At 42.1% G+C, this 25,386-nt stretch overlaps 1 protein-coding gene across 4 annotated transcripts in view; it reads right to left on the bottom strand.

The window, feature by feature from the left end:
* Positions 1-17,359: 17,359 nt before the first annotated feature.
* PELI1 (pellino E3 ubiquitin protein ligase 1) overlaps positions 17,360-25,386 on the bottom strand; it is a 52,835-nt gene continuing 44,808 nt past the window's right edge. For all 4 annotated transcript variants that reach the window (XM_020803376.3, XM_073003777.2, XM_078377494.1 and 1 more), the window contains exons 5-7: positions 22,210-22,407; positions 21,899-22,087; positions 17,360-18,881 (exon numbers count right to left, since the gene is read on the bottom strand). In XM_020803376.3, the coding sequence (XP_020659035.1) occupies positions 18,315-18,881; positions 21,899-22,087; positions 22,210-22,407 (954 nt within the window). In that variant the 3' untranslated portion in view covers positions 17,360-18,314. The remainder of the gene's footprint in view (positions 18,882-21,898; positions 22,088-22,209; positions 22,408-25,386) is intronic.

Below are 25,386 nucleotides of genomic sequence, written 5' to 3'. Positions count from 1 at the left end.
TCATTATTGGTTTTTGTATCAGACCTTTTTTCCAGTGAGTTCAAGGCAATATATATGACTCCCTATTTTATCTTCACAATAGCCCTGTAAGGTTGAGAATTAGTAACTCAAAGTCACTCAGTAGCCAGAATCCTCTCTATGTAATGGCAGAGTGTAGTTATTTTCTAGGTGAATAATTCTACCACTCCTAAGCAATCTCCAGCTTGTGGTTACATAAGCTGAAGATAAGTCTATTGGAAAAAACAACAACACTAGGTCTTATGCTTGTGCTGGTGGGGAATAAATATTCCTTTGCATATCTAGTGTATTTTGGCAACCTTTGCACACTTAGACAAGAGAAGCAGGATTCTGGCCAGTGTGCTTCATGGAATATTGGGAACTAGGATATGGTTCTTGAAAGTTTCACCATACTGTAATCATCATTATCATCATCATAGAATTGCATAATAATACTCTTAGAATGGTGTCAACCAGCCCCTGTCAAGAAGGCACAGCAGGGAATCAAACTCCCAATCTCTGACTCTGTAGCCAGACACCTAAACCACTGAGTCACCCAGCAGTTTTAACTTCCCAGACACTCTTATACAGTGACTCACATAATATTTCATTGTAGTTTGTGCGCCTGTGTTCTGTGCTGTCAATTATATGGAACCAACGTATAATGACCCTAATAGGGCTTTCAAGGTAAGTGAGATATTTAAGGAGTGTTTTTACTCGCCTGTGAGTTTCCATGGCTGAGCAGGGATTTGAACCCTGGTCTCCAGAATCCTAGTCCTTCACTGTATCCACTACACCACACTTGGAATCACCAACGTGGTTTGACAACAGTGATTTCAAATATATTTTAAAAGTTGCAAGCTACACCATGATTTTAACAATGTTTTCTGAATGAGGATTCTTCAAGACAAATGGTAGGGCAGATTTTAATACATATGTATATGACTGGAAATTTAAAAAGTAAATTGAGATCTCCATATGCACACTCCTCTACTAGCTTCAGATCCAAGCCATTGCATATGCCAGTTTGTCTTGCAAGCTCATATCCACCTTTCACTAATTATAAAATATTGGCTAATGTTATGAATTGCTACTGAATGTGCTTAGGCTGCCCACGTTGCTTTTGTGTTCTCACTTACCATCTGGCATGCCACAAACAAACTTCTTGATTAAGCAGATGGCAGCTGTGACGTACACCCCGTGTCCCTATTTGTTTCCCTCAACCCAAGGGTCCACGCTGGCGTTGTTCCTTCTCTCTCTCTCTCTCTCGCTGCCACCAGTGGAGTTCTTATCCACACTGTAAAGAACTTTAGTCTTACACTTGCTGCCAACAACAGAATTAGTTTCATTAAAGGATATGAAAGGGTAACTCAGAATCATATATGGTCTTTATTCATTTTTATTAGAACACACTCATTGCAATATTATATTTCATGTTCCACACTACTCACTGTAGATCACTTCTTGTTTACTTCTTTTCAGTTTAACCAGTTTATATTTATTAGTAACAATTCTCTCTCTATCTCTGACTCTATCTCTATGTATTTCCTCCTCTGAATTAGAATGCCTCTGTTATTGATGCTTTGCATCTGTCCACTGTATAGTTACATAGTGTTATAAACAGGTGCAGAATTATCAGTTAACTAAGGTTGGAGTGCAACTTACACTAGATAGGGTGAACTGGAACATTTTAGCTTTGCATCCAACTTGTTTGCTTACACATTGTATTGTAAGTAGGCACGTAAATAACTGATACTTCAGATAATCGATAGCCCAGCTTCTCTTTGGCTAGCTGGCTAAACCCTTCTCATGGGAGAAGAAAAATTAATCAGTGTGACTGGAAGGATCACTTGGGTGAGAGATAAAAAAATATTGCATTAAAGATAAAAACTTAAGCGTGAACCAGACGATTCCTGTGTATCGTAATGCACTTATTCTTGCTGTTTTGCTTTTCCTTGAATTTTAAGTAGACATCATCTCAAAATTTGAAACTTCAATTAGCGAAGAGGCTGCTTGTCCATACCTTGTTCGCCCCAGCAGTTAGAGAGTGTGGAGAGAGACCTGGTACTGCCTGGTACTGTAATTTTAAAATGTAAAATTTGATTTAAAAAGTGCTTGGTTTGGTTTAAAAGTTGCTTGGTTTGATTTAAAACCTGCTTGGTTTAAAAGGTGCTTGGTTTGATTTAAAAGCTGCCTGGTTTAAAAGGGGTTTGGTTTAAATTAAGGTTTAAACTTGTTCGTTCCCTCCCTCCCTCCTTTCCTGCCCTTTTTAAAACCTAAATCATCTTAGGTAAAAATAAATACTGTACAGTTAAATGCTTAATAAATAAAGTGCTATGATTTTTAAGAAAAAGTATTGAAAGCAAACTATTGATTTTTGTGCTGAATATATATTATATTCAGATCATATTTGAAAGTGATCTGAATACTGCTGGCTGTAGCGTTTACCCTTATTATGTTAAGTACAGTGGTGCCTCGCACAACGAGCGCCCCGTAAAGTGATGAATTTGCTCTACGGGGATGTTTTTTCGATCGCTAATGCGATCGCAGAGCGACGCCCCCAATGGGCGAAAATCGCAGAGCGCTTCGCTTTGCGACCTGCCGATCAGCTGTTCCACGGCTTCAAAATGGCCGCCGGAAGCCCCAAAATGGCCATGCGCAGCATTTTCGCGCCCTCGTTAAACGAGGGGAGGGCGCGAAAATGGCTGCCGGCCATAGAGGAACATCACTGTACGGTGAGTAAATCAGCCGATTGGAACGCATTAAACTAAGTCTAATGCATTCCAATGGCTTTTTTCTTTCCGTACAGCGATGTTTCACACAGCGAGGGTTAATCCGGAACGGATTAACCTCGCTGTGCGAGGCACCACTGTAGTTATGGATATTCATGTTGTGGGCTGATGTTGCCGAGAGGCGGAGCCGAGAGATATGTAATAAAGAGGCGGAGTCAGAGAGGACAGAGTCAGTCAGAGTCAGAGAGAGAGAGAGAGAGAAGGAGTTAGAATGTGGTATTTGGGAGATCTGAGGTGATTAGAGTGAAAAGTGAATAAGAACTGTAATAACAAATAGAAGGTTGTGATTGATGATAATAGAAGTTACCTATGATTAATAATAACATCTGTAATCAATAAACAAGTTTCATTTAAAAGACAGTGAAGTTTGGACCTGCATCTTCATCCTTCCATAATTAATGGTGATTTAGTGATCAACTGGTGGCAGTGGGTGAAAGAGAGTATTGGTTTGCCTATGTGTGCTCTGTGTTTGGAGGGTCAGGCAGGGGCATGAGGGGGGAACACCACACTGACCTACTGTGATCTGCATTTAGCTGTCTTCCCAACAGTTTCACTGTTCCCACTGTCTTGGAAAAGATAAGGAGGCACTCTTCCCTGGAACAGGGGCACATGGGAGTGGTCATGCCACTTGCCCAAACAGCAGCTAACACCATGATGGAAACCTTGACAGGAGTACTTGCTCTGCTTATAGTTGACTGTAAACTCTATGAGGATTCCTGATAATAAAATCTGAGTTGCCTTGGGAGCAGCTTATCCTTATTCATGCAACACCAGAAGATAGTCTTGATTGCTGCCAACGACCCCCCCCCCCCAGATATTTAATGTAATGAAAAGGAAAAGAAGAAAGAGCTGAGTATTTGGCTTACCAAGCAATGGGGTGAATCTGATTTAAATAAAAACATGAACATTTTGGAGATTTAAATTAAAAAATCAGGTTATTTTTTAAATTTAAAATGTGATTTCAATCAATTTGATTTTTAAAAATCATTTATTTTTATCCACCTTGCCAAGCAACTTTATTTATTTATTTATTTATTTATTTATTTATTTATTTATTTATTTATTTGATTCATATACCATCTATCGAACCAACGGTTACTCTGGGCAGTTTACAAGAATCACCAGACATAAAAACAACATAATCAAACACATTAAGTTAATTAATTAAATAAATAAATATTAAACGAATTAAAAATTGGCAGTAGTTGAATAAAGTCAGCAAATTCTTAAATTGACAGATGTTGAAAAGCCTGTTGAAACAGATGTGTTTTTAACAGTTCCTTGAAAGATGCCAAGGAGCACCCCAGGCAAATTACAATTGGCAGCTCATTCCACAACTGCTGAGAAGGCCCAGTTTTTTGTTTTCTCCTTCTGGGCTTCCCTCAGAGTTAACGACCTCGGCCATCCAGCCTAGGAGGAATGAGAGGGATGGGCAGGCCCAGTAGGAGAAGGTGTTCTGCCATGTAACAAGGTCCCAAGCCATGTAGGGCTTTATATGATAGAATTATCACCTTGAAAACAATGTGGAACATACAGGAAGCCAGTGTAGGTTGGTTAGGGGAAATGTGGTGGTAGTTATTTTTTCCCCTTACTAACCTGGCAACCATATTCTGGACCTGTTGAAGCTTCAGTATCAGTCCCAGGGGCAGCCCCACATAGAGTGCATTGCAGTAATCTATTCTAGAGATTATTGGAGCATGGACCAGCGTGATGAGGGACTTGGTGTCAGGGTAGGGATGCAGTTGAGCAATTCGCCTAGGATGGAAATACTGTAGCTGGGCCAGAGCCCAGACAGTATCTGCAATTCCATAGATAGCACTGGGTCCAAAAGGAGGCCCAGACTGTGAGTCATTCCTCCCAAAGTAAGAGAGGCAGCAGGAAACCCCACTCAGAGGACCTCTGTCTTACCCAGGTTCAGTTTCAGCCTTTTAGTTCCCATCTGTTCTAAGAATGCCTCCAGGCAGTGCTCAAGGGACAGGACAGCCTCCACTGCAGAAGGGTGGTAGGAAACATAGAGTTGCGTGTCATTCACATATTGGTGACATAAAACTCCAAATCTCCAGATGACATCTCCCAGTGGTCTTGCCTAGATGTTAAATACCAAGGGGGGCATTGATCCCAGTTTAGAGTCCAAGAGGGAGAGAGAAACTCACCCAACTGCACTCTTTGGGGTTTGTCCTCAAGAAGGGATCAGTGTCAGGACAGAGTCAGGCCTCCAAGTCCTAACCCCGAGAGCTTCCCCAGGATGACTCTGTGGGAAACAAGACCAAAAGCCTCTGAGAGATTGAGGAAGGCCAGTAGGGACACTTTGCTCTTATCAGCCTCTCTCAAAAGGTCATCTTGAAGGACAACCAATGCTATCTCTGTGCTATGATGCAGTCTGAACCCAGACTGGAATGGATTAAGGGCATTGGTTTCCTCCAAGAGAGCCTGAAGCTGATCAGCCAGCATCCTCTCCAGTAGCTTGCCTAACAATGGGACATTAGTTTTTACAATTGTCAGCTGCCAAATTCTTCCGTATTAACCAAATTATGATCTCTTTAAGTGTTTGGGAGACCTGGCCGTATAAATAGGGACACATTAATGATGGATGCAGCCCATTCCATCATTATCGACCTAACAGCTTTTAAAGTCAGGCCAGGCAAGGGCCTAGGGAGGTTGTGGTGGCCCTACAATGATCAAGCACCTTGCCAACCTCTAATGGAGTTACAAGGTGGCACTGTGGACATCTCTGTTTGATCTACTGCTAGGATCTGTGAGTCTAGGTCCCAGTGGATGGCCTCCACTTTTTTTAAAAAAATGCCACAAACTAGTCACAGAAATCACTAGAGGGAGATCTATTTCCTTTACCAGTCCCAGATTAGTCACGAACTACAGTATACGGAATAGTTCCACCTGATGGTTTTGGGCCTCATTTATCCAGCAGGCACAGAATGTTCTTCTATCAGCTGCTAATTAGGCCCTGGACACTGTGAACACAGCTGTTAATTTGAGCTCCTTCGGGGGCTGTTTCCAAATACACTCTGGCTTTCTCGTGTATTACTTCATTGCCAGTAGATCTTGTGTAAATCATGGGGTGTAGCAGGCTTGGCATTGGAGAGGGAATTTGGGAGCTATTGTATCAGCTGCCCAAGTCACCTCAGTATACCATACCATGACGTGAGCTTCAACAGGAGTGCCAAGCAGATCAATATGTATATGGCAATTTCCCCTAGGCCAGGTCCAAGGAGTACCTGGGAGAGTCACCCACCCCACTCCAGAGATGGGATGTATAGTTTTTCTTTTAAACCAAAGCTCTCAGATCCTACAGCAAGGATGGCAGTAACTTGACTGTAGAATTTTAGAAGCTATTAAAAATAAGTTTCCCCATTTTGCTCCAACTCCAACCATACAAACCTTCACATCAACTCATCCATTTACAGCTAATGAACCAATATGGGCACTCTGAAAACTTGTTTTTCCCTGAAGTGGGCAGGTCTGCCTCCTTTGGGTCAGGGGAGCTGTGGATGTGAGTGGAGGTTTTTAAGGTCACTTTGTATTTATGAAAAAAGATATTTGGGACCTGAAATAAGCTCCAGACTGTTGTGTGAGTGTGCATGCTTGCAAGCAAGTGAGCAAGTGAATGAATGAAGTCTTTAAATAGCAAATTATCCTCTGAGTTTGCTGAAAGTCCAATTTGTTATTCAAAGGCCTGGAAATATCTACAGTGGTGCCTCGCATAGCGAGGTTAATCCGTTCCGGATTAACCTTCGCTATAGTGAAACATCGCTAAACGAAAATAAAAAAGCCATAGAAACGCATTGAACTTTGTTCAATGCGTTCCTATGGCTTTAAAACTCACCGTTAAGCGATCTTCCTCCATAGCGCCACCATTTTTGCGCCCTCGGTAAGCGAGGGCAGGGTGCGAAAATGCGGTGTGGACCTTCCGGTGGCCATTTTGGAACCGCCGATCAGCTGTTCTCCCCCACTTCATTATGCGATATTCGCTAAGCGAATCGCTTAGCGAATATCGCAAAGCGAAAAAACGCCATAGGGGCCATCGCTGAGCGAATGCTCCAGCGATGGCCCAGAGCCCCTCATTAAGTGATTTAATCGCTCATCGGGGCGCTCGTTAAGCGAGGCACCACTGTATTTCAAAATGTGTGCACATGCATGCATGTGTATGTACTATCTACCAAAGTCCAAGGAAGGGTGAAAATTGATTTGTTTGTTTGACTGGTATACTGTCCCATTAGTGCCAGAGTGCTATTCTGAGTGGTTTATGGACAGTTACAACAAACTACACAAAACTAAATACAGCATAAATAGCAAAAACATAGTCTAAAAATTTAAACAATGGTGCAACCAATATTTTGAGTGAGGCAAGATTGGAGGCATGGAGACGTGGTGGCGCTACGGGTTAAACCGCAGGAGCCTCTGTGCTGTAAGGTCTGTAGATCTTCAGCTGTAAGATCGAATCCACATGACGGAGTGAGCGCCCGTCGCTTGTCCAGCTCCTGCCAACCTAGCGGTTCGAAAGCATGCAAATAAATAGGGACCACCTCGGTGGGAATGTAACAGCGTTCCGTGTCTAAGTCGCACTGGCCATGTGACCATGGAAGATTGTTTTCGGACAAGCGCTGGCTCTATGGCTTGGAAACGGAGATGAGCACCGCCCCCTAGAGTCGAACACGACTGGACAAAAATTGTCAAGGGGAACCTTTACCCTTTACCTTTTAAGACTGGAGGCAAGGCATTCAGCTCGGGTGAACATGAAAGACCTCCCTGAATAGTAGTGTTTTTAACTGCCTCCTAAATGAGTACAGGGAGGGAGCCAGGTGTAGCTCCTCTGGGAGTTGATTCCATAATACAGGTGACATTGCTGAGAAGGCCCTGCCTCTAGTAGAGGACTTTGGGGCCTCTCTTGGGGTGACTACATGGAGGAGCTTTGGCAGGATCAGGGAGATGACATTGGGGAAAGATGCTCTGACAGGTAATGTGGCCCCAAACCATGAAGGGTGAGTGTCAGAATCTTGAACCTGATCCAGGACACAACAGGTGATCAATGGAGACTGACCAGCACTAGGGTGATGTGATCAAATTTGCTCACACCAGCTACTGGTCTGGCCACTGCATTCTGGATCTGCTGTAGTCTCCAGATCAGTCTTGAGGGAAGCCCCACACAGAGAGCATTGCAGTAGTCAATCCAGGAGATGACCAATGCCTGCACCAACATCCTGAGATTTCCAGACCTTCAAATTTTGCTCACCCTGTTTTCTGTGGTCAAGCAAAGTAGTCTGGCAGACTGCAGCAGAGATTCAAAAGGAAAAGATGGGGAGAAGAATTAGAGCTGTCCCAAAGTGGTGCAGTTCATATGAAGTTCTGATACACCAGGAGGATAGAAACTACAAGACAACATTTGAGATTAGGTTTTAAGAGATGATCCCTAAGATTAGACTAAGAGAGGTCCCTAGATTATCATAAAATATGTACACACACACACACACACACACACACACACACACACACACACACACACACACGAGAAAAAAAATAAGAACTAAAAAAAACACATAGCAATCCCTTCTGTTTTTCTTTGTCTTCTAATAAAAGATATTTGATTTAAACCCTCTATGTACAGTATCTTATGGGGTAATGGTGACATGTCAAGGAGGACAAAATGAATTATTCTGTAACTTTCATGTGTAACAGTAGGTGGCAGTCCAACACCATATTTCAGTGATGTGCCAGGCATTTCAATATTAACACCAATTTGGAAGGAAGTCACTGAGCAAATACTTGGTGGATGTATAAAAGGCGCACAGACTGATGATATGAATGGCAGGAAGGACTATACTAAATGTACAGTACTTAATGAAAGATAGTGACACATTCAGAAACACTGTCAAAAGTTGCTGGACAAAATGAGTCTCTTCAAGCTGCAACTCGGAACAAAAGAGAATCGGAACTTTCTGAGAACAACTGTGAGAAGCGTGTTCGCCGTTTGGCCACCCTCTAAACTAAACAGACTGGGCCTTTCACCTTTACTACAGTCTTCTATCATGAATGCTGTTCTTATATGCTTTAACAGGGAATATTTTGTCTTGGAGCACTCTGAGCAACATCCAGTAAAATGTCCATGGAATAGTAATAAACGTTCTAACACACAAAGAAATTGCAGATAAAATGGGGCAAGCTCCAGGTATTTTTCACTATTTGCAAGTAAAAAAAAAAACCTGCTAAGAATTTGTTACAAAATTATCAATTTGTATGTAAATTAATTGAAACAGGAAAATCTACTGCTTATTTCGAAAATAAAGGATAAGCCGGCGGAAATGATCCGGTCTATTTCAAAATGTGGAACGATTTATTTTAAAGGAAAATCTCCTGGAGCAAGAATGAGAAAACCCAAAGTGGAAGAACCACCAGATCCCAAGTCTCACTGTGCAGTGTTTTTCTATGCTTTACTTTTCCTTAAACTTTTCCTTAAATTTCCCCCTCTCTTTGGTTTACCTGCTCAAGCCTTGAGTATATTAATTCCGGAATTAACATACTCTCCTTCCCCATTCTGGGGGCACCTCTGGAGAATAAGAAGGATTTCAACCTAGAACACCCTAAAGCCTCCTCAATACCCACCACAGAATGTCATTGAGTGGCCACCACTACTACCAAAGAACCTGCCATGGAAGGGTTGGAATTGCTAAGTAAATGTACATACCAAAACCTATCCACCTTAGCCAGATGTGATTTAAGACTCTCAAAGAACTCTAAGAAGTTAGGGAAAGGTTATCCTTGCAGAAATCCCCACTGATTAATTTTCAGCAAGATTTCCTTGCTCTCTTATATGCTAAACAATGTCATATTTAAAAATGCATACAGCCTATCTACTCAGATCATTATTACATCCATCAGGTTAATGATTTCTTGGACAATCCCCCAGGCCTTTGGTGTATTTTGTCTGCTTTGCTCTGGTACAGAAGCTGAGCAAGAGAACTTTTCTTGAAAAACTGCTGATCTTCCAAGATTTTTCAGATGGGATAAAAATCCAAATCTCAAAATTTATTAATGTTTTAAATTTGTTGATGAAACATAGAATTTCATTTCTTCTCACTATTTCTTCATATTCCTCTCAGAAAAATCAGTCCATGATCAGATATTTAGCCCTACATCTTCTGCAGAAGACACAAGTTGTCCTCGTCTCATCTTCTTACCCTGCTTTATCAAATCTTCAGAACTCTCCTGGTCTTTTATTTCAACTCACAGGTTATCTACTTCCAATTGATTTTATTGCTGGCCTTATCTGTTTTTCACTGATACAGCCAAATTTACCTTTTGCATCCCTATTTGTGTGCTTGCATTTTATTGCACATACAGATTTGCTTCTGTTTTCATTTGGGCGAGATCTTCATTTTCTGAATGATCCGTTCTTTCTTCACTCCATTCATTAATTACATTGATCAGCATTAAACATTTTATTGTAGTTTGGACTAATCATAATTCAAGAGACATTTGACCCACTTGACTTTCCCAATTTTTTTTAGTTTCCTCTTTTGAAATAACAGACTTCCCTGGCAATAATCCAGTTATATGTATCTGTTCGGATTGTTTCCAGCAATTTTGCAGCACATTCCTGCAGCATCACATGCCTTTTAGGGTGGAAAAATCAATTGGAGATCCTCATTTCAGTTCTAATTACATTCATCAATTATCCAGTACTCTTATACTACCCAGAACACTCCTGTTTTATTTTGCAAAGAGCCCTTCAATGTATCCTTTTTGTACTGATCAAGACCCAATAAGCTAACTCAATCACCTCTCTCTTTGGAGGCTCTTATTGTTCTTCATCTATCTATTCTTTACACAGTGGTGCAGCAAAAAGGGGTGACTACACCAATTTATATTTAACAAAATAGATGGAAACTGTTTGCATATGTATGCTCAATCAAGAGGAGCAAGTAGTGAAGACACCCTATTCAGCTACAGCGGTGGATTTCTATGCTTCATTGGATGAAATTGTATCAGCTTAACTATGGAAAGGTGATGATGTCACCATCTGGGGCCAATTTTTGGTAATTAAAAACTTTCTTTTTCTATCATGTGGCTGTTCTGACTCCCATGTAATCTTCCATTGTGTGCAAGCCATGCAAGTTGTGGGATGGAAGAAGGAATATTTAGTTACCCCAAATCACTCCCTGCTTGTAACTTCATTCAGCAGTGGTGACTTTAAGCACTTAATGACTTTCTCTCTCTGTCCAACAGCTCCCACGTGATGAAAGGGATGACACAGGAGTTGGAAAACCTGTGATACACAGCTATGAAGTTTTTAATTACTGCAGTCACCCCCCGATGGTGACATCACCCTTCTGCAGGCATAGTTACACCAATTCAGCCCTCACTGCCCAGTTTTGATTTGTTTTTACCTTTGTAATCACAGAACAGCTGGCTTTAACCCATTTTTAATCATCTTTAATGCTTTTGTTTTTAATGGCCATGCTGACAGGCCCTTATGGTTGTTGTTCTTGGGAAAGCTTGTGTCCTCCCTGAGTCTAATGGTAATGGCATGATGTCTAGCCGTCCATGTGTTGAACCCCTCTCAGACTCTTGACTTTTCAATATTTTAAGTGGGACTGAAATGAACAAAGAGAAAAAGAGAAAAGCAGTTGGAGCCGATCTGTCTGTTGCCATTGGATGGCTGTGTGGTTCACAGAGAAATGAATGGTGTAGAGTTCAGTGTGTGAAGCTACTGCTTGATGGGACCCTTTGGTGACAGATTGGGACTCAGGACATGTGTGTTTGGATCTATGCTGGACCACAGAAACCTCCTAGGTTGTGGCAATGATAAAACCACTCCTTAAACATCTCACATACCTTGACAACTCTGTTAGGGTTGGTATATGTTTGATATGACTTGATGGCATTTAACATAATAGTGTGGTCCGATAACATACAATGGTGCCTCGCTTAACGACGATAATCCGTTCCAGGTAAATTGCCGTTAAGCAAAAACATTGCAAAACGAAATAAAAAACCCAACTCTCTGGATGTAACATGTGAATAACAGAGTCCAAGAAAGCCATACGGAATTTACATAGGGTAATAAAAGAATTCAGGCCTTCAAAATCAAGGATGGGCCAGAGGCCTTCATCCTTTTTTGGGGGGTGGGGTGGATGAGGTGGTGGCGGCCATAACGTGGCCTATGACAGTGAGGTATATTGAATTCAATAGCATAGTTGGTAGCTATGATAGAGGGCACCCAAGTATTAAACATGAAGGAACACCAATTGAAAAGACGAGGGGCCCGACAGCCCGACTGGTCAATGACAGAGAAGTCAGCTGCTGTAAAGAGACCGCTCGGTTTTGCGGTCCTGCCTGCAGATCTGCTGGTCAGGGCGCTTCCTGCCCACATGTCTAGGGGGTAGCGGCTGGTTACTTTGGGGTTGAGGCCTTTGACATTCCTGGGATGCCCTAAACTGGTAAGAGCATCACCAGGTATTTCCGGTTGTTACACCACGAATGACCGTGCTGCCTTCGGGAGCTTGGGCAGGTTATCAAGAATAACATCAGTTTTCTGACTAAAAGCCACATACCAACAAACTGCAAGTCCTCAACCCATCAGTTGTTTGGATGCTGGTTTAAGGCATGTCGAGCAGCAATGTGCTCGTGACGCGTCCACCCCATTGCCTCCTAGTGATATGGGAGGCTTTAACTGTAAAGGTGCACAGGAGTTACCCGCAGAATTGGCAAGGTCAAATTCAGTAAGTGGTGATGATAAGCACCCATAGCAGAGGAGTAGTTGGCTACATGGTGGCCAGAAAATAAAAACACCGACCAAAGAACTCCTTACCTGTTAATGATAAAGGAGGGTGACTAACTGTGGCAACTGATATGGGAGTAGGAAGATTGGTTGGAAGTCTTTTCCCCCTTCTGACTCTTGTGAGTCTCAGCTAAATAAGGTAAGTCCATCTGATGATCAGGGAAACAATCTTTCTTAGTATAAACCTGACCAAACTCAGTCTCAATACAGGTTGAATCCGCAGACACTTTGCTGCTGGAGCCGCGTTTGAAGGAGCACTACATTTTTGAGGCATAGATGGAGGTGCAAAGCACTCCTTAGCCTGTGGCTCAGAACAGTGCCAGGTGGAGTAGGGCGGTGGTGGTGGTAGAAAAGGTGGCAGAAAAGGCTCATAGCTCCTGTACCAGATAAAAGGGACTGGTCCTGCATTAACTTCTCAGCATAATAGGACCCTTCTGAGGAAAATTACTCGGGTCTACCTGACAGTACCAGGGTTTTACGGTTGACTCCTATGAGTCCTTTCCTTATGAGCCTCCGCAGGCACCGGCAGCTGAAATGGGGTTGCAGGCTACTATGTGAACGAGCCCATTGATAAATAGGGCTGTTTTGTGCCAAATTATGAGCCACCAAACAAGTGCTACCCCAAACAGGAATATCACTGACTAGCAGGGCTAGCAGTGGGAACTGCAGCCCCCCCCCCTTTTAAAGGCAAAGCTAGGGCTTCCAAATGTTGCCCGAAAGCTCTTGCTTTGGCATGTAGCTGATTTTGGAAATAGCAGCTGTGAGAACGAGCCCATTGATAAATGAGGGCTGTTTTATGCCAAAACCATCCAAAGGTGTCACCCCAGTCAGGCATATCACTGACAGGGAGAGCTGGCAACGGGAGCTGAAGGGGGCCCGTTCCATCCCTAAAGGCAAAACCAAGGCTTACCACATGTTGCAGGAACATCTACAGCCTCGGCGCACAGTTTTCTCCAGAATTAGTAACCGTATGAACGAGCCCATGAAGGAGGGCTGTTCTGCGCCAACCTCACACAGAGGCTTTACCCCAGTCAGGAGAATCACTGACAGGCGGGGAAGATGGCCAGCACTGCAGGAGGCCCTTTCTTCTCCAAGGACAGGGCTGCAGACGCCCAACTCACTGCAGGTTAAACAGCTGTATGAACAAGCCCCTTGATGCAAGAGGGCTGTTCCACACCAACCTCCGCAGAGGCTTTACCCCAGTCAAGAGAATCACTGACAGGCGGGGACGGTGGCCAGTGCTGCAGGGACCCCTTTCTTCTTCCAAGGATAACCCTGGGGCTACTACAGGTGCCCAACTTACTGCAGACTTGACAGTTGTATGAACAAGCCCCTTGCTGCAAGAGAGCTGTTCCATGCCAATCTCACACACAGAAGCTTTTATCCCATGTCAGGAGAATCACTGACAAGCAAGGATGGTAGCCACAGCTGTAGGCAGCCCTTTCTTCCTCTAAGGGCAAAACTCAGATGCTGTCCTCTTCTTTTTGATAGAAAGAGGAAGATTGGAAACAGGTAGAAAGCTGTTGCTCTTGAGCCTGGGGGTAACCTTGCTAAGAAGGTAAAAGAGACCTTATGTCTTTAAGAGAAAAAGCCCTGAGGTTCTAAAGCCGGTTTTGTAAAGCCTTCACAAAGAACAACTAATGGCAGCTTCTTCCCCCAGGCAGAAGAAACAACTTGTTATTTAGAAGAAAGAACAAGGGAGGTCAAAGAAAGGAAAGATAAGAAATAGAATTTGTTTTTACTTGTGAAGTTCCGAACAGAGCTGCTACTACAGCGGCCTTCGAGAAAAGAACTGAGGGCTAGGTGCCATGGGTGGAGTTATATAGCCAGCTGTAGGGGAGGTCCCGGAACCAAGTGCTTAAAGCTGTGCAAGTTTCCGAGTCTACTCTGCTCCAGCGCAGATTAATCCATTAGTGTGTATTCACAGAGACCACGAAGGAGAACCTAGGAATATGTAATTTGAGGAGTTGCAAAGTGGATTTCTGTAGCCTACAGCACTATTTGCAGTCGCTATATGGCAGACCTCACAAACTACCACACAGCTACTGTACAATGGCTCTTACAGAAAGAAGGCATTCTGCTAAAAGCCAGCTTGCCAAAAACGGACTTGCAAAAGTTGCAGTGAAAGAAACTGAGACCACAGAATAGCAACAGAAAGAGTAGAGAGGGCTGCATTCTAGAGGGCTTAAACTCTAGAGCAACAACTGGCAAGGCAGGAGGCAAAGAAAGCAGAAATTGAGCAGTCCATCATAGGCTTTTTGTTAGAAAGTATCAAGAAAAAAACTATAGCATGTTTATTTAAAAGCAGATCAGGGTGACCACAGCAGAACCTACTACCCAGTTTAGGTCTGTAATTTTTCATTAAATCAAATTTACAGTGAAATGCTTTGATTTGTTTTGATACCCCCAAAGCATGATTAAATTTTTGCTTGTTGACAATGGTCTTAACAGCATGGTTCTTCCCAAGTTTGGAAATAACACGTTAAGAGTTACCTGAACTATTGAAATGGCCAGAAAGAGCTAGATTTAAAATACAGCAGCTTTGCTGTGTGTTTGCCACATCAATAGTAGGCCTGCACAGCTTCTCCACCAAGAAAACCATCCTACTTGCAATGCTAGAGAGTTTTTTAAAATGTCTGTTAATTTCATTATGTATTTGTTTTATTCATATGGAGATTTGGGGGCTACCTGTGGCAAGGTCAGTTCATCTAGAACTTTAGCAATAGGCTGATTGTTCTTCTCTGGTCTAGAAAGGCCTTTAGGGCAAGGGCCATCCAAATCATGACAGCTTCATATTGGATAAGAGCTGCTAGATTCTGGTTTCCTGCAAATACCACTTTCCCCCCCTCCAAACACTATCCATGGAAGACTGAAGCTGTTACTTCTTGAGTTGTGGTCAGTGCTTTTCAATTGATCTTGGTGCAGTAAACGTTGGCCGCAATGATCTGGATAGCTGCCTGGGATGACACCTAAGATCTGTGAGGCTGATTTTACTTCAACAGATTCTTTCAGTCTAGTATGGCTGATTTGTCCTCTACACAGCAGTGATTCCCAAATTTCGACTTGTGGCTCCCTTGACTTACTGGCTACTGGCTATGGCTGCTCAGTACACAAAGACTGCCATATCCACAGGATCAGTTCCTGCACTTTCACTTACCCACTGCATCATCATCATCATAATTAGTAACCCAAGGTGTATTACTAGGACTGGCCACGAGATGGAACCAGAAACTAAGCTACGGTATATACAGATCGCTTAAGGGAAATGCCCTCACGGCCTGACTTCTCCTAGGGAAGCAGCTTCGGAAAAGAAGCTGCATTTTTTTTGCAGGTGTGTGTGTGTGTGTGTGCGTGCGTGTTGAAGGAAGGCTTCCTTGCGAACAGGAGGGCAGAAAACCCATTTCTATGGAAAGACCTGGCCAAGGTTCCCTCTCTACACCATGCAGGGATACCAGAGAAACTGCAAGGCAAGTAAATGCTGCAGTATACTATGGTGGAGGGAGGAAGCGGGGAAGAAGGAGAGGATTCTGTGGCACCCCTGGGTTGGTTTCCTGCATCCCATGGAGCCACAGCACACAGCCTGGGGACCACTGCTATACAGGTTAACTTAAGTCCTTGATGATCTTAGATTATAATTCTCAGAAATTCTAAGAAGCGACTTGAGCTCTAGGCAATTTTAACTAAGGCTTCTGAGTATTATATTCTAGATACATTTACAGAATCAAGGTTGGGCTGCCCAGCATAGGATTAATTTTGAATGGGAGATATAGGCCCTTTTTTGGTGGGGAGGGAGAACGCAGCATTACATGTCTATTGCAAACATACATTAATTTTTAAATTAGTGTTCAAATTCCGACCATTCTATAATCAGTATTACTCCAGATAGATTTGAAATTACTAAGATGTCAACCCTATGCACATTTATTTGGGAGATGACCCCACTGAACACAGTGAGAGAATACTTCTGAATAAACAAGCATACAATCAATAACAATGAATGAATATATTCAGACCAATTCTTGTGGTATTTGCGAAGGCTTTCACGGCCAGGATCTAATGGTTGTTGTGGGTTTTTCGGGCTCTTTGGCTGTGTTCTGAAGGTTGTTCTTCCTAACCTTTCGCCAGTCTCTGTGGCCGGCATCTTCAGAGTGCTGTCCTTTGAAGATGCCGGCCACAGAGACTGGCGAAAGGTTAGGAAGAACAACCTTCAGAACATGGCCAAAGAGCCCAAAAACCCCACATCAACCAATTCTTGTGGTAATGCTATGACCTGCACAGATTTTTCCCTCAGGTGGATAAAACAACGTTGATTCTGGAAGTCCAACCAACTGAGAAATGTGCTTGATTCCTGTGACACAGGAAGGCAAGTTTTTTTTTTTGTTTTTTGTTTTGGTCTCCATGAATATAGTGGAAGGCTAATACTTCTAGCAGCTTCCATTACATGTATGGGGTAAAAACTGCATTGGCTTTTGCAATGGTACAAGGAAAATGTCCTCTTACACGTGTTCATACCTCTTCAGTCTATGCCAGTGTTTCCTAAGCCTGGGTTCGCACACGTTCTTGTGCTGCAACTCCCAGAACCCCTTGCCAGTACGGCAAGTGGGGAAGGCTTCTGGGAGTGCTAGTCTAAGAATCTCTGGGAACCTAAGCTTGGGAACCAATGATCTATGTTATTGTGCGCTTATACTGATCAGTTCCTAACCAGATTTACTGAACATGACATTTTCTTCCTGGACAACACTTCAAGTTTCTGTCAGCAGGGAGGAAAAGACATACATTGTATGCTTTGTTTCTTTTTTATTTAAATAAACATAAACCCTTCAGTGTTGCAAATGCAAAAACAAACAAAAACAAACCAAAACACAGAATATTTAACACATAGGAAGAAAAGAACTTCATTGAGGGTAAATTGCATATTCCAAGTATCAGGTAAATGTTATGCGACCAGTTCATCTGTTACAGTTCTACCAGACAAAGAGAGAAAGCAAGAAAAATAACTAAATGTTTATCTGGATTATCTGACATATGTTTAAGCACTTTTTAGAAAAAGCACATCCATGTAATTTGCTTTCATTGTATTTAAAAACTTTCTACTCTTCTATTAATTCAATATTGTTTTAAAGTTTTACAAAATAAAGAAAACTCCTCTACCATTTCCCCCTTCCTCCCTTTTTTCCTCCTGGTCAAGAACTAATCTACGCATCCAATTAATGGATGCAACACACCACTACCATGCTACTCTATCCAAGTCATCTAGGATAATTTCATAATAAAGATAAATAGAAAAAGGAGTTACTATACATGTTGTTCTATCTTACATAATGTTTGCATCCAAGCTGTAAACTAATGTCCTTTTGAACTGATCACTTTTACCCTCAGTTAGATACTTAAGAAAAAAACAATGTTTAGATATTAAAGGCATGTTATTCAAAACATTACATAGAAGGCAAAGAATTTTCTTTTGTCCATCTCCAAAAACGATGGGTTACAAACTAGCTTCAGTCTGTGCCACCCATCCACCCTCGGACTTTTTTTTTTCTGTGTAGCCAAACGTCTTCCATTATCTACAGAGGAATTTAACCGCTGAAATAATAACAAAAAGTATTCTTCATCTCAAAGAAAACTGTCAAAGCCCAGAGAATGAAACATGGTTGATTTAAGACAACAGTTTGTTTGAAATCAGAATCCTTTAGCTTATGAGTTTAAATGCAGTCCTTGGGTACACATTTGTGTTAGTCAAGAGGTCCTTGGAAAATAAGTCTTATGTAGCCCTGCTCACCAGAAAGCTGATGTGCGCAGAATGGACAGGCTGCATGGAAAGTGTGGGTACCGTGAGGAAGAGGGATCTGGGACCAATAGGCCGTTGTCTTTTCAGAGCACACGTGTCCACATGGGCTGAAGGCATGAGTTGGAGGCCCAGCATCCACATAAAATCCAGCTTCACATCCAAGCCAGAGAGGCACATAGGGGCCGACAGATCGGCACATGGGGCATTCTCGATCCTTCCCATCTCGCTCTTCTTTGTTCCCCCAGTTATGGTAGCCATGGACGTGGCCACAGTTTAGGTACACCCAGGGTTGCTTTTCATCTACAACATCTTTCCTCTTCATACTTGGAAAGGCTAATGTGTTAAAACCCACAGGACACTGAGGCCTGGCTGCATTTATTTCCTGCCTCAGAGCTTCCAGGTGCTTCACTGTTGGTGTGCGTGAAAGTCCTTCTGCAGTACGCCACAGCAATGTCGCTCCACAAAGGTCAATCAGTGAACCATCCTGAAGTTGGTTCGTCTCATTTTCAACCTGGAAGGGAAGATGAACACAGGTTACATGCCATGTAAGAGCTGTATATACTCTGAGTCACAATACTGCATTCTTCAGATTAAATTAAAGATCAGAGTCTACAAAATACTGCATCTTCTAGAACAGTGGTTCCCAACCTTGGGTCCCCAGATATTCTTGGACTAAAACTCCCAAATGGCTTCAATACTAGCTGTGCTGACTAGGATTTCAGGGAGTTGTGGTCCATACGACATCTGGGGAAACTAAGGTTGGGAACCATTAATCTAGAACAAACAAAAGACATCACAGACTTTGATTAGTAACTTACTGTGTAACAGCTCATGGTCATTTTAAAATAGCTTTGCCTGTCTTCTTGATTCCTAAACCATCTGACTTGTGCCGTTTTAACAACTTGTCACAGAGGACCAACTTATTACAAATTATCTTTACACACCTAATGAGGCTTCAGAATTGAAGCAGGCCCACCATTGAGGCCTACTCTGGGACACCTTTAAAAAAAAATGTCCTGGCCAGCAGCTGTAATGCTGTCTACAGAATCAAACATCTGATGAAGTAAATGGAGCCCACAAAAGCCCATGCCATAATACCTTGACTTTGCTACAACAGACCAACGTGGCTACCAGTCTGGAAGCTTTATGGAATGAGTTACTCTGGCCACAATCCAATGGAGGTGCTCCATTGATTTAACTGCTTCTTTTAGCAGAACCACCTGCATGTGTTGGGGAAATCCTCCCGTCTTTTGCAAGACCTCATGCATCCCCATATGCTCCAGGGTGCAGTGAAAAACAGCACAAAGTCTGCAAGGGGAAGACGGTCTTGTCACTAGTTTCCATGAGATTTAAGCCTCCAAAGAGCTCCCTCAGTGCTCCTCCCACCAAGAGAAGACTCACTGCAAACTAACCAGCCCACCAGAAAAGGCACATTCTGTAATGCAGCCACTAAATCTCAAGTCATAATCAACTCATGTTCAAAATAGCTAAAGGAGTTAAGTGGATTGATTTCTGTCTACTTCAATAATTAATGGGAAGACTCCAGCTTACTTGAAAGGATTAGAGAGCATTTGATCAACTGTTCTGTAACAGTTTAAAATATATAGTTTTATGCATCAGCATACCCTCCCATATTTTCCCCACTGCTTCACCATAGGTATGTGCCTTGATAGCCATGCTTTATCAACTATCCACAGACATAACAATCAATGGATGAAATTGTTCTATAAAGTCTCGATAACTGATTTGAAATGGTGCCCAACAATATTGTAACTTCTGTTACAGAAACAGTTGTGTGATTTTCTTGATGGCAATTACAATCATAATCCAATCCTGTTTGAGAGAACGAAATCTGGTATTTTGCCTTCAAATATGGAGAAATAGGCCACTTCACTTCATCAGTGCCAACAGAGCTTAAGGGCACTCAAAGGTATTCTAAACATTTTGATAGGGATATACTACCACCCGTACATAATCAAATAGAATTTCTCTTGAGAATTAACACCTTATAACACTCTACTGGGTACCCAGTATGGTGCAGTGGATAGTGTAATGGGCTAGGACTCAGGAGACTTTGAGTCCCTGGCTTTGCCATGGAAACTCACTGTGGAGTGGAACTGCAAAAATAATTGCATGCAATCAAGTCAATTTTGATTTATGACAACCCTTTCCAGGATTTTCTGGGTAGAGAAAGCACAGAAAAATTCCCTTCTTCTGGGAGCATTTTGGGGCTCTGCAGCCCATGACTACACAGGCTGGCTCTACTTGCAGGAGGCACAGTGGGGAATGGAACTCCCAGATTCTGGCTCTGCAGCCAGATACTTAAACCACTGAGCTGTCCTGCCAATTAGGCTGGTAACAGGAACTGGCAAAACCACTTCTTAAATTCGTCACTACCCTTGAAAACCTTATCAGGGTTGCTAAAGGTAAGTTTTTTTACTTACTTGAGGCCACATAACAACAACAAACAACACTCAACTGTCTCCATACAAATACATTTCATATCAACTTCAGATATCGCTAATATTCTCTTTCATAATTTTGTTCAGTTACTAGCAACTGAAGGTTATTTACATGTCTAAAACCATACATTTTCAAAGAAGCCACTTTTGTGCACTTCGAATTAACAGTTTTTCAAATGAGGTATAATGTCTGCTCATGTCCCCATCTGAAGTCTCTCAAATTTGCTATAATACCTTCAGAGATGGACGACCAACTCTATTCCTAGCCGGTATCTCTTTTGTGTACCATGTGTTAAACAAAGCCTGTTTCGTCTCATTCTGCATTTATCCACCATATTTTCACTTGTACAAGAACATGAATTTAGCAACATGCTGAATATGCATTCTGGAATGCATTCATCTCAAATTGTACAATCTGAAATACGCTTTGATACATTTTTGGGAGCAGAGCTGTTTTTTTGCAACTTTTGGACACATGCAAAATCTGACATATTCTTAGTTTTAATCCAGGAGCTGCAAATCAAGTTACTTCATATGGAATTTTGGTTCAAAGACCAAAATTCCTGAAGCAACCCTGTCTGTTCGGATTCTGCAAATGTCTAGATATGTATGTCCTGGAAAGGACAGAAATACTAATTTGCTACCCATGTGTCTAATTGCAACTCCTTAAACATAAAACATACTTTGAAAATCCTATTAAGAGTTGCTGTAAATCAAATACAACTTGATAGTACAGAGCAGCAAACAAATTTGGCTTTATTTATTTCACAATGTAAAAGCTATGAGGAAGGATACAAAAGGGGAGAAGGAGCACTTAAGAGGTGAAGACGTCTTGTCAATATACAAGAAAAAAGCGTTTCTACTTCACACTCTCAGTTCATATAGAAAGCATTAGTATATTAACGGATATAATTTAATCCAACAAGGTTGGGGCAAAATGCAGACATTGCTAGTAATATAGATCCTCACGCTGAAAATATTTTTAAAATCCAGGGTGCTCAGAGTCTCACAGAAATAGAACAGTTTACTCCAACATGACATCTAAACTTGCCGATCTCAAACTTACCATCTTTCCTCTCTGCTGAGCAGATCTTGTTTCGCGGAGGCTGAACACATTCCCACATACCGATATCTCTCGCCACACCCCAGGCTTGGAGTCTTCAGTGAATCCATTGCGCGGATGCATGACTAGAACACCATTGGTAGTGAGGCCATCCATTTGCCCATCAGATGTCTTCCACTTGGCTGCCTTCTCCTACAATGAAACATCAAGAAGGTGGCTTTTATTTCTTTGTTAGTCATTCATCTGCACATCTATAGGAATCTAACCCAGTCTGCTAAACTTGCACTGAACAGCAAAGGGAAACAGCTCCTTACCCCTAAAAATATGTTTTTGGATGAGTCAAAGCCAGCAGCGTATATTCTTGCTGTGAAAGGAGGATTTCGTTCACATATTATCCGGCAGGCAAATCTTGAGATGGTGCTCTGAACAGACTGAGTCTCTGAATTGCTCTGACTTCCAGGAACAGTATCTGTCACTACGAAGTCTATAGGGCTCTCTGTTGATCGCCCAATCTGGAGAACAAATTAAACATAGATTCAGAGGTGGTGCAAAATAAAGCATTCTAGAACATACCGACATTTAATTTTCCATCTCCCACCCCACCCTGCAAGCTTAGTCTTGCAAGCATCCAATCTTGTCTGAACAACGGCTCTTTCATTGGGACTGCCTGTTCAGAACACTGCCTCGTTATACCTTTGTGTGTATTTCAAATTCAATTTGCTGAGGAAATTTTCAACCTTTTCTCCATTACTTTTCTGCCTCAGGTCATAAACCAAAGTTGCTAGACATTTTGCTTTTCTTTCTTTCACTCTGCTGAGTGGGTGGGGATTAATCTCATTAAATAGCTCAACAAAATATCTATAAAGATCCCTGCTGGGTTTCAGTGGCTAGTCAGAAACCTTAGCCCATGAAATGGGAGGTGCAGACCTTAAAGGAATCCATGACTTTACACCAAATGGTAATTCACAGTTGCAGGACTCAGTACTTCAGAATACTGTATGATATGTGATTTTTAGCTAAATAATGTATTCTTATCTTTCTTGTCACTGACCGTAATAAATTATTTTTTATTGTTTACATCAGAATATAAAGTAACAAGAATGCCTTTAAAAGTCCAAGCATATATAGAGTTCCTTTCCTTAAATCCTGCATAACTGCAATTCAATCCCACACAAGTAATATCATGAGCATTGCTACTGAACCAATCAAGTTTTCCATGGTGACACCTAAGTACACGGTCACAGATGGTGCTCTGCTCCTCTTCCTCTCTTTTTCTGTGTCATCTTTCTGCAAGACTTCTTAAAATGAACTAAGTGCTGAATCTCTTAATGTCAGCATACTTCCGATAATACTACTATAGACCTATTGGTATAAATTGTTCATATTTAATTTCACGAAACGTTTGACATGAATTTGCCTATTACAAATAATGTTACAATAAACTATGAACTCTAATCACTGATACTGTATTTATTTGTTTTTGTGATCCACTTTGAGCACAATACACAGTAGAAAAAGCAGATTAGCCGACTATGACTTACATTTCTGTGTTTTAGGTTTTATTTTAAAGATTTATCACCAGAATTGCCAAATTGGTGCTGTTTTACTCTCATGCCACAATTGTAACACACGGAATGGGAGGAGGGGGAAAAATGTTCACTGTATCTTTCACAAATGAGTTGATAATTAAAATGACCTTCAGCGACAAGACCAGCAGTTCTAGAGTTACCAGGCTGCAAAACCACTCTTTGGACTCATATACAGCTGGAGTAAAGGTGAACTACTTAATTCAGAGTAAACACCAACTGTTTTATCCCTTTGTTTGGCTGGACGAAAACAATGGGCCGCCTTACTGGGCTTGGCTGCAAACCAGCTAGGCTCTTCCAGATGAAGCCAGATGCTCTTTTCAAAGCCAAATCAACCCCCCCCCTTTAAGGGTTTAAAGACATCTATTTCTGCTTTAAAATTAAGGGGTGTAAGAAATACGCATCTTGTATTGAAACCCCAAGCCCTCCTAAGTTGTTTCATAACAGAGCCCCTCCCTCCCTCTCCACACTGGGTTCTTTCAAACAGCATGGCTGTTTATGTTCTCGGCTGCCACACTCCAGACTGCAGCCACTGCCATGGGGGAGGGGGCTTGTCCTCCCTGTCCTGTGGAACCTGTGCAGACCAGAGCGGTCGGAACCAGCACACTTTCCACCTCTCCTCCTCTCACTTCCGAACTATTCAAGATGCCCTACATTGGCCTCTTACGCTTGTTTGACGACTTTGAAGCCTTTGCAGGATGACACATTCTGCCCAAACGACCCCATATCTCAAGAACAAAAGATAAACGTTTCAACACCGTCTCCAATACAGTGTGTGGATAGGGAGAGACTGGCTTTGGCAGAGTTGTCTTCTAGGAACCTTCAGGTACTAGTCAGACAACTCCTGTGGCTGTTCCTAGTGAGGGAGTTCGAGCACCTCTTGCCTAGGACTACACTATACTACAAAGATGGCTCATGTGGTAATACTTTTACCAGAATATGCTATTTCAAACAGGGATGTTTAGAATGTATCAACCCAACCCACCCCCTGAGGCAACTTCTCTATGTACTTTTTCTGAGGTAAAGGGGCTTGTGACTGAGGCAGAGAGGATACTTCCCCCAGAAATTTCAGAGCGAGGGAAACACATCTTGCCTCAGTCCATGAGCCACCCCTGGGTTAGACTGGACCTCTCCTTCCTGACAGAGCCATCCTATGGACAGAGATTTTTGGCAGGGGAAAGTAAGCATTTTGCAGGCAGCAATAATCAGGAAAACCATTTTGCCACTTGTATATGACTTATTTTCTTTAAGCTGTTCACCTGGCAAAACCGGTGGGCTGTCAATAGTATGTTTTTTCAGACTATTTCAAAACCAAAACACTGTCTCCAAGGGAGCAAATTTACAAAAACTATTCACAACACAGTTAATTCTGCAGATTCCTCAACTTCCTGTTTTTTAATGGTATCTCTCAGAAGATCCAGGTTACATCAAGACAGGCAGTCTAAACCAACAGAGTACCTTTTGCCTTTTTGCTGCTATACATTGAAAAAATGGCTATTTTTCTGGATGTTGAATTTAAGACAATGTATGTAATCAACATACAAATTAGTGAGATCTGGGAAGGCTGAAGGCAAGATTTCAAAGGCACAGAAGAGGAAGGCGCAGGAGTCAGAATATCCGTGATTAAGACAGCATCCTATATGTATGCTGTGTATGCAACAATGCACAAGTAAAAGGAAACACAAATGAGGAGTCCCGAGTAGCATACTAACAGTTTGGTTCGAAGCCAGAAGGTTTAATCCGTATTGGAAGCCAGAAACAAACTGGGAGAGCTTGAAGATCCAAGTTGTTATGCCTACTCTAGTACATTTTAAATTGGAGACAGACTTTGAGCCCTCAGCAACAAGTTTACTGCCTCTCACTGACTTGCAGAGATTGCAATAGTACTGAATTGAGCAGAACTTC

The sequence above is a fragment of the Pogona vitticeps genome, chromosome 1, assembly GCF_051106095.1.
Source record: "Pogona vitticeps strain Pit_001003342236 chromosome 1, PviZW2.1, whole genome shotgun sequence".
Lineage (NCBI taxonomy): Eukaryota > Metazoa > Chordata > Lepidosauria > Squamata > Agamidae > Pogona > Pogona vitticeps.
This window is presented reverse-complemented; position numbering and strand designations above follow the sequence as displayed.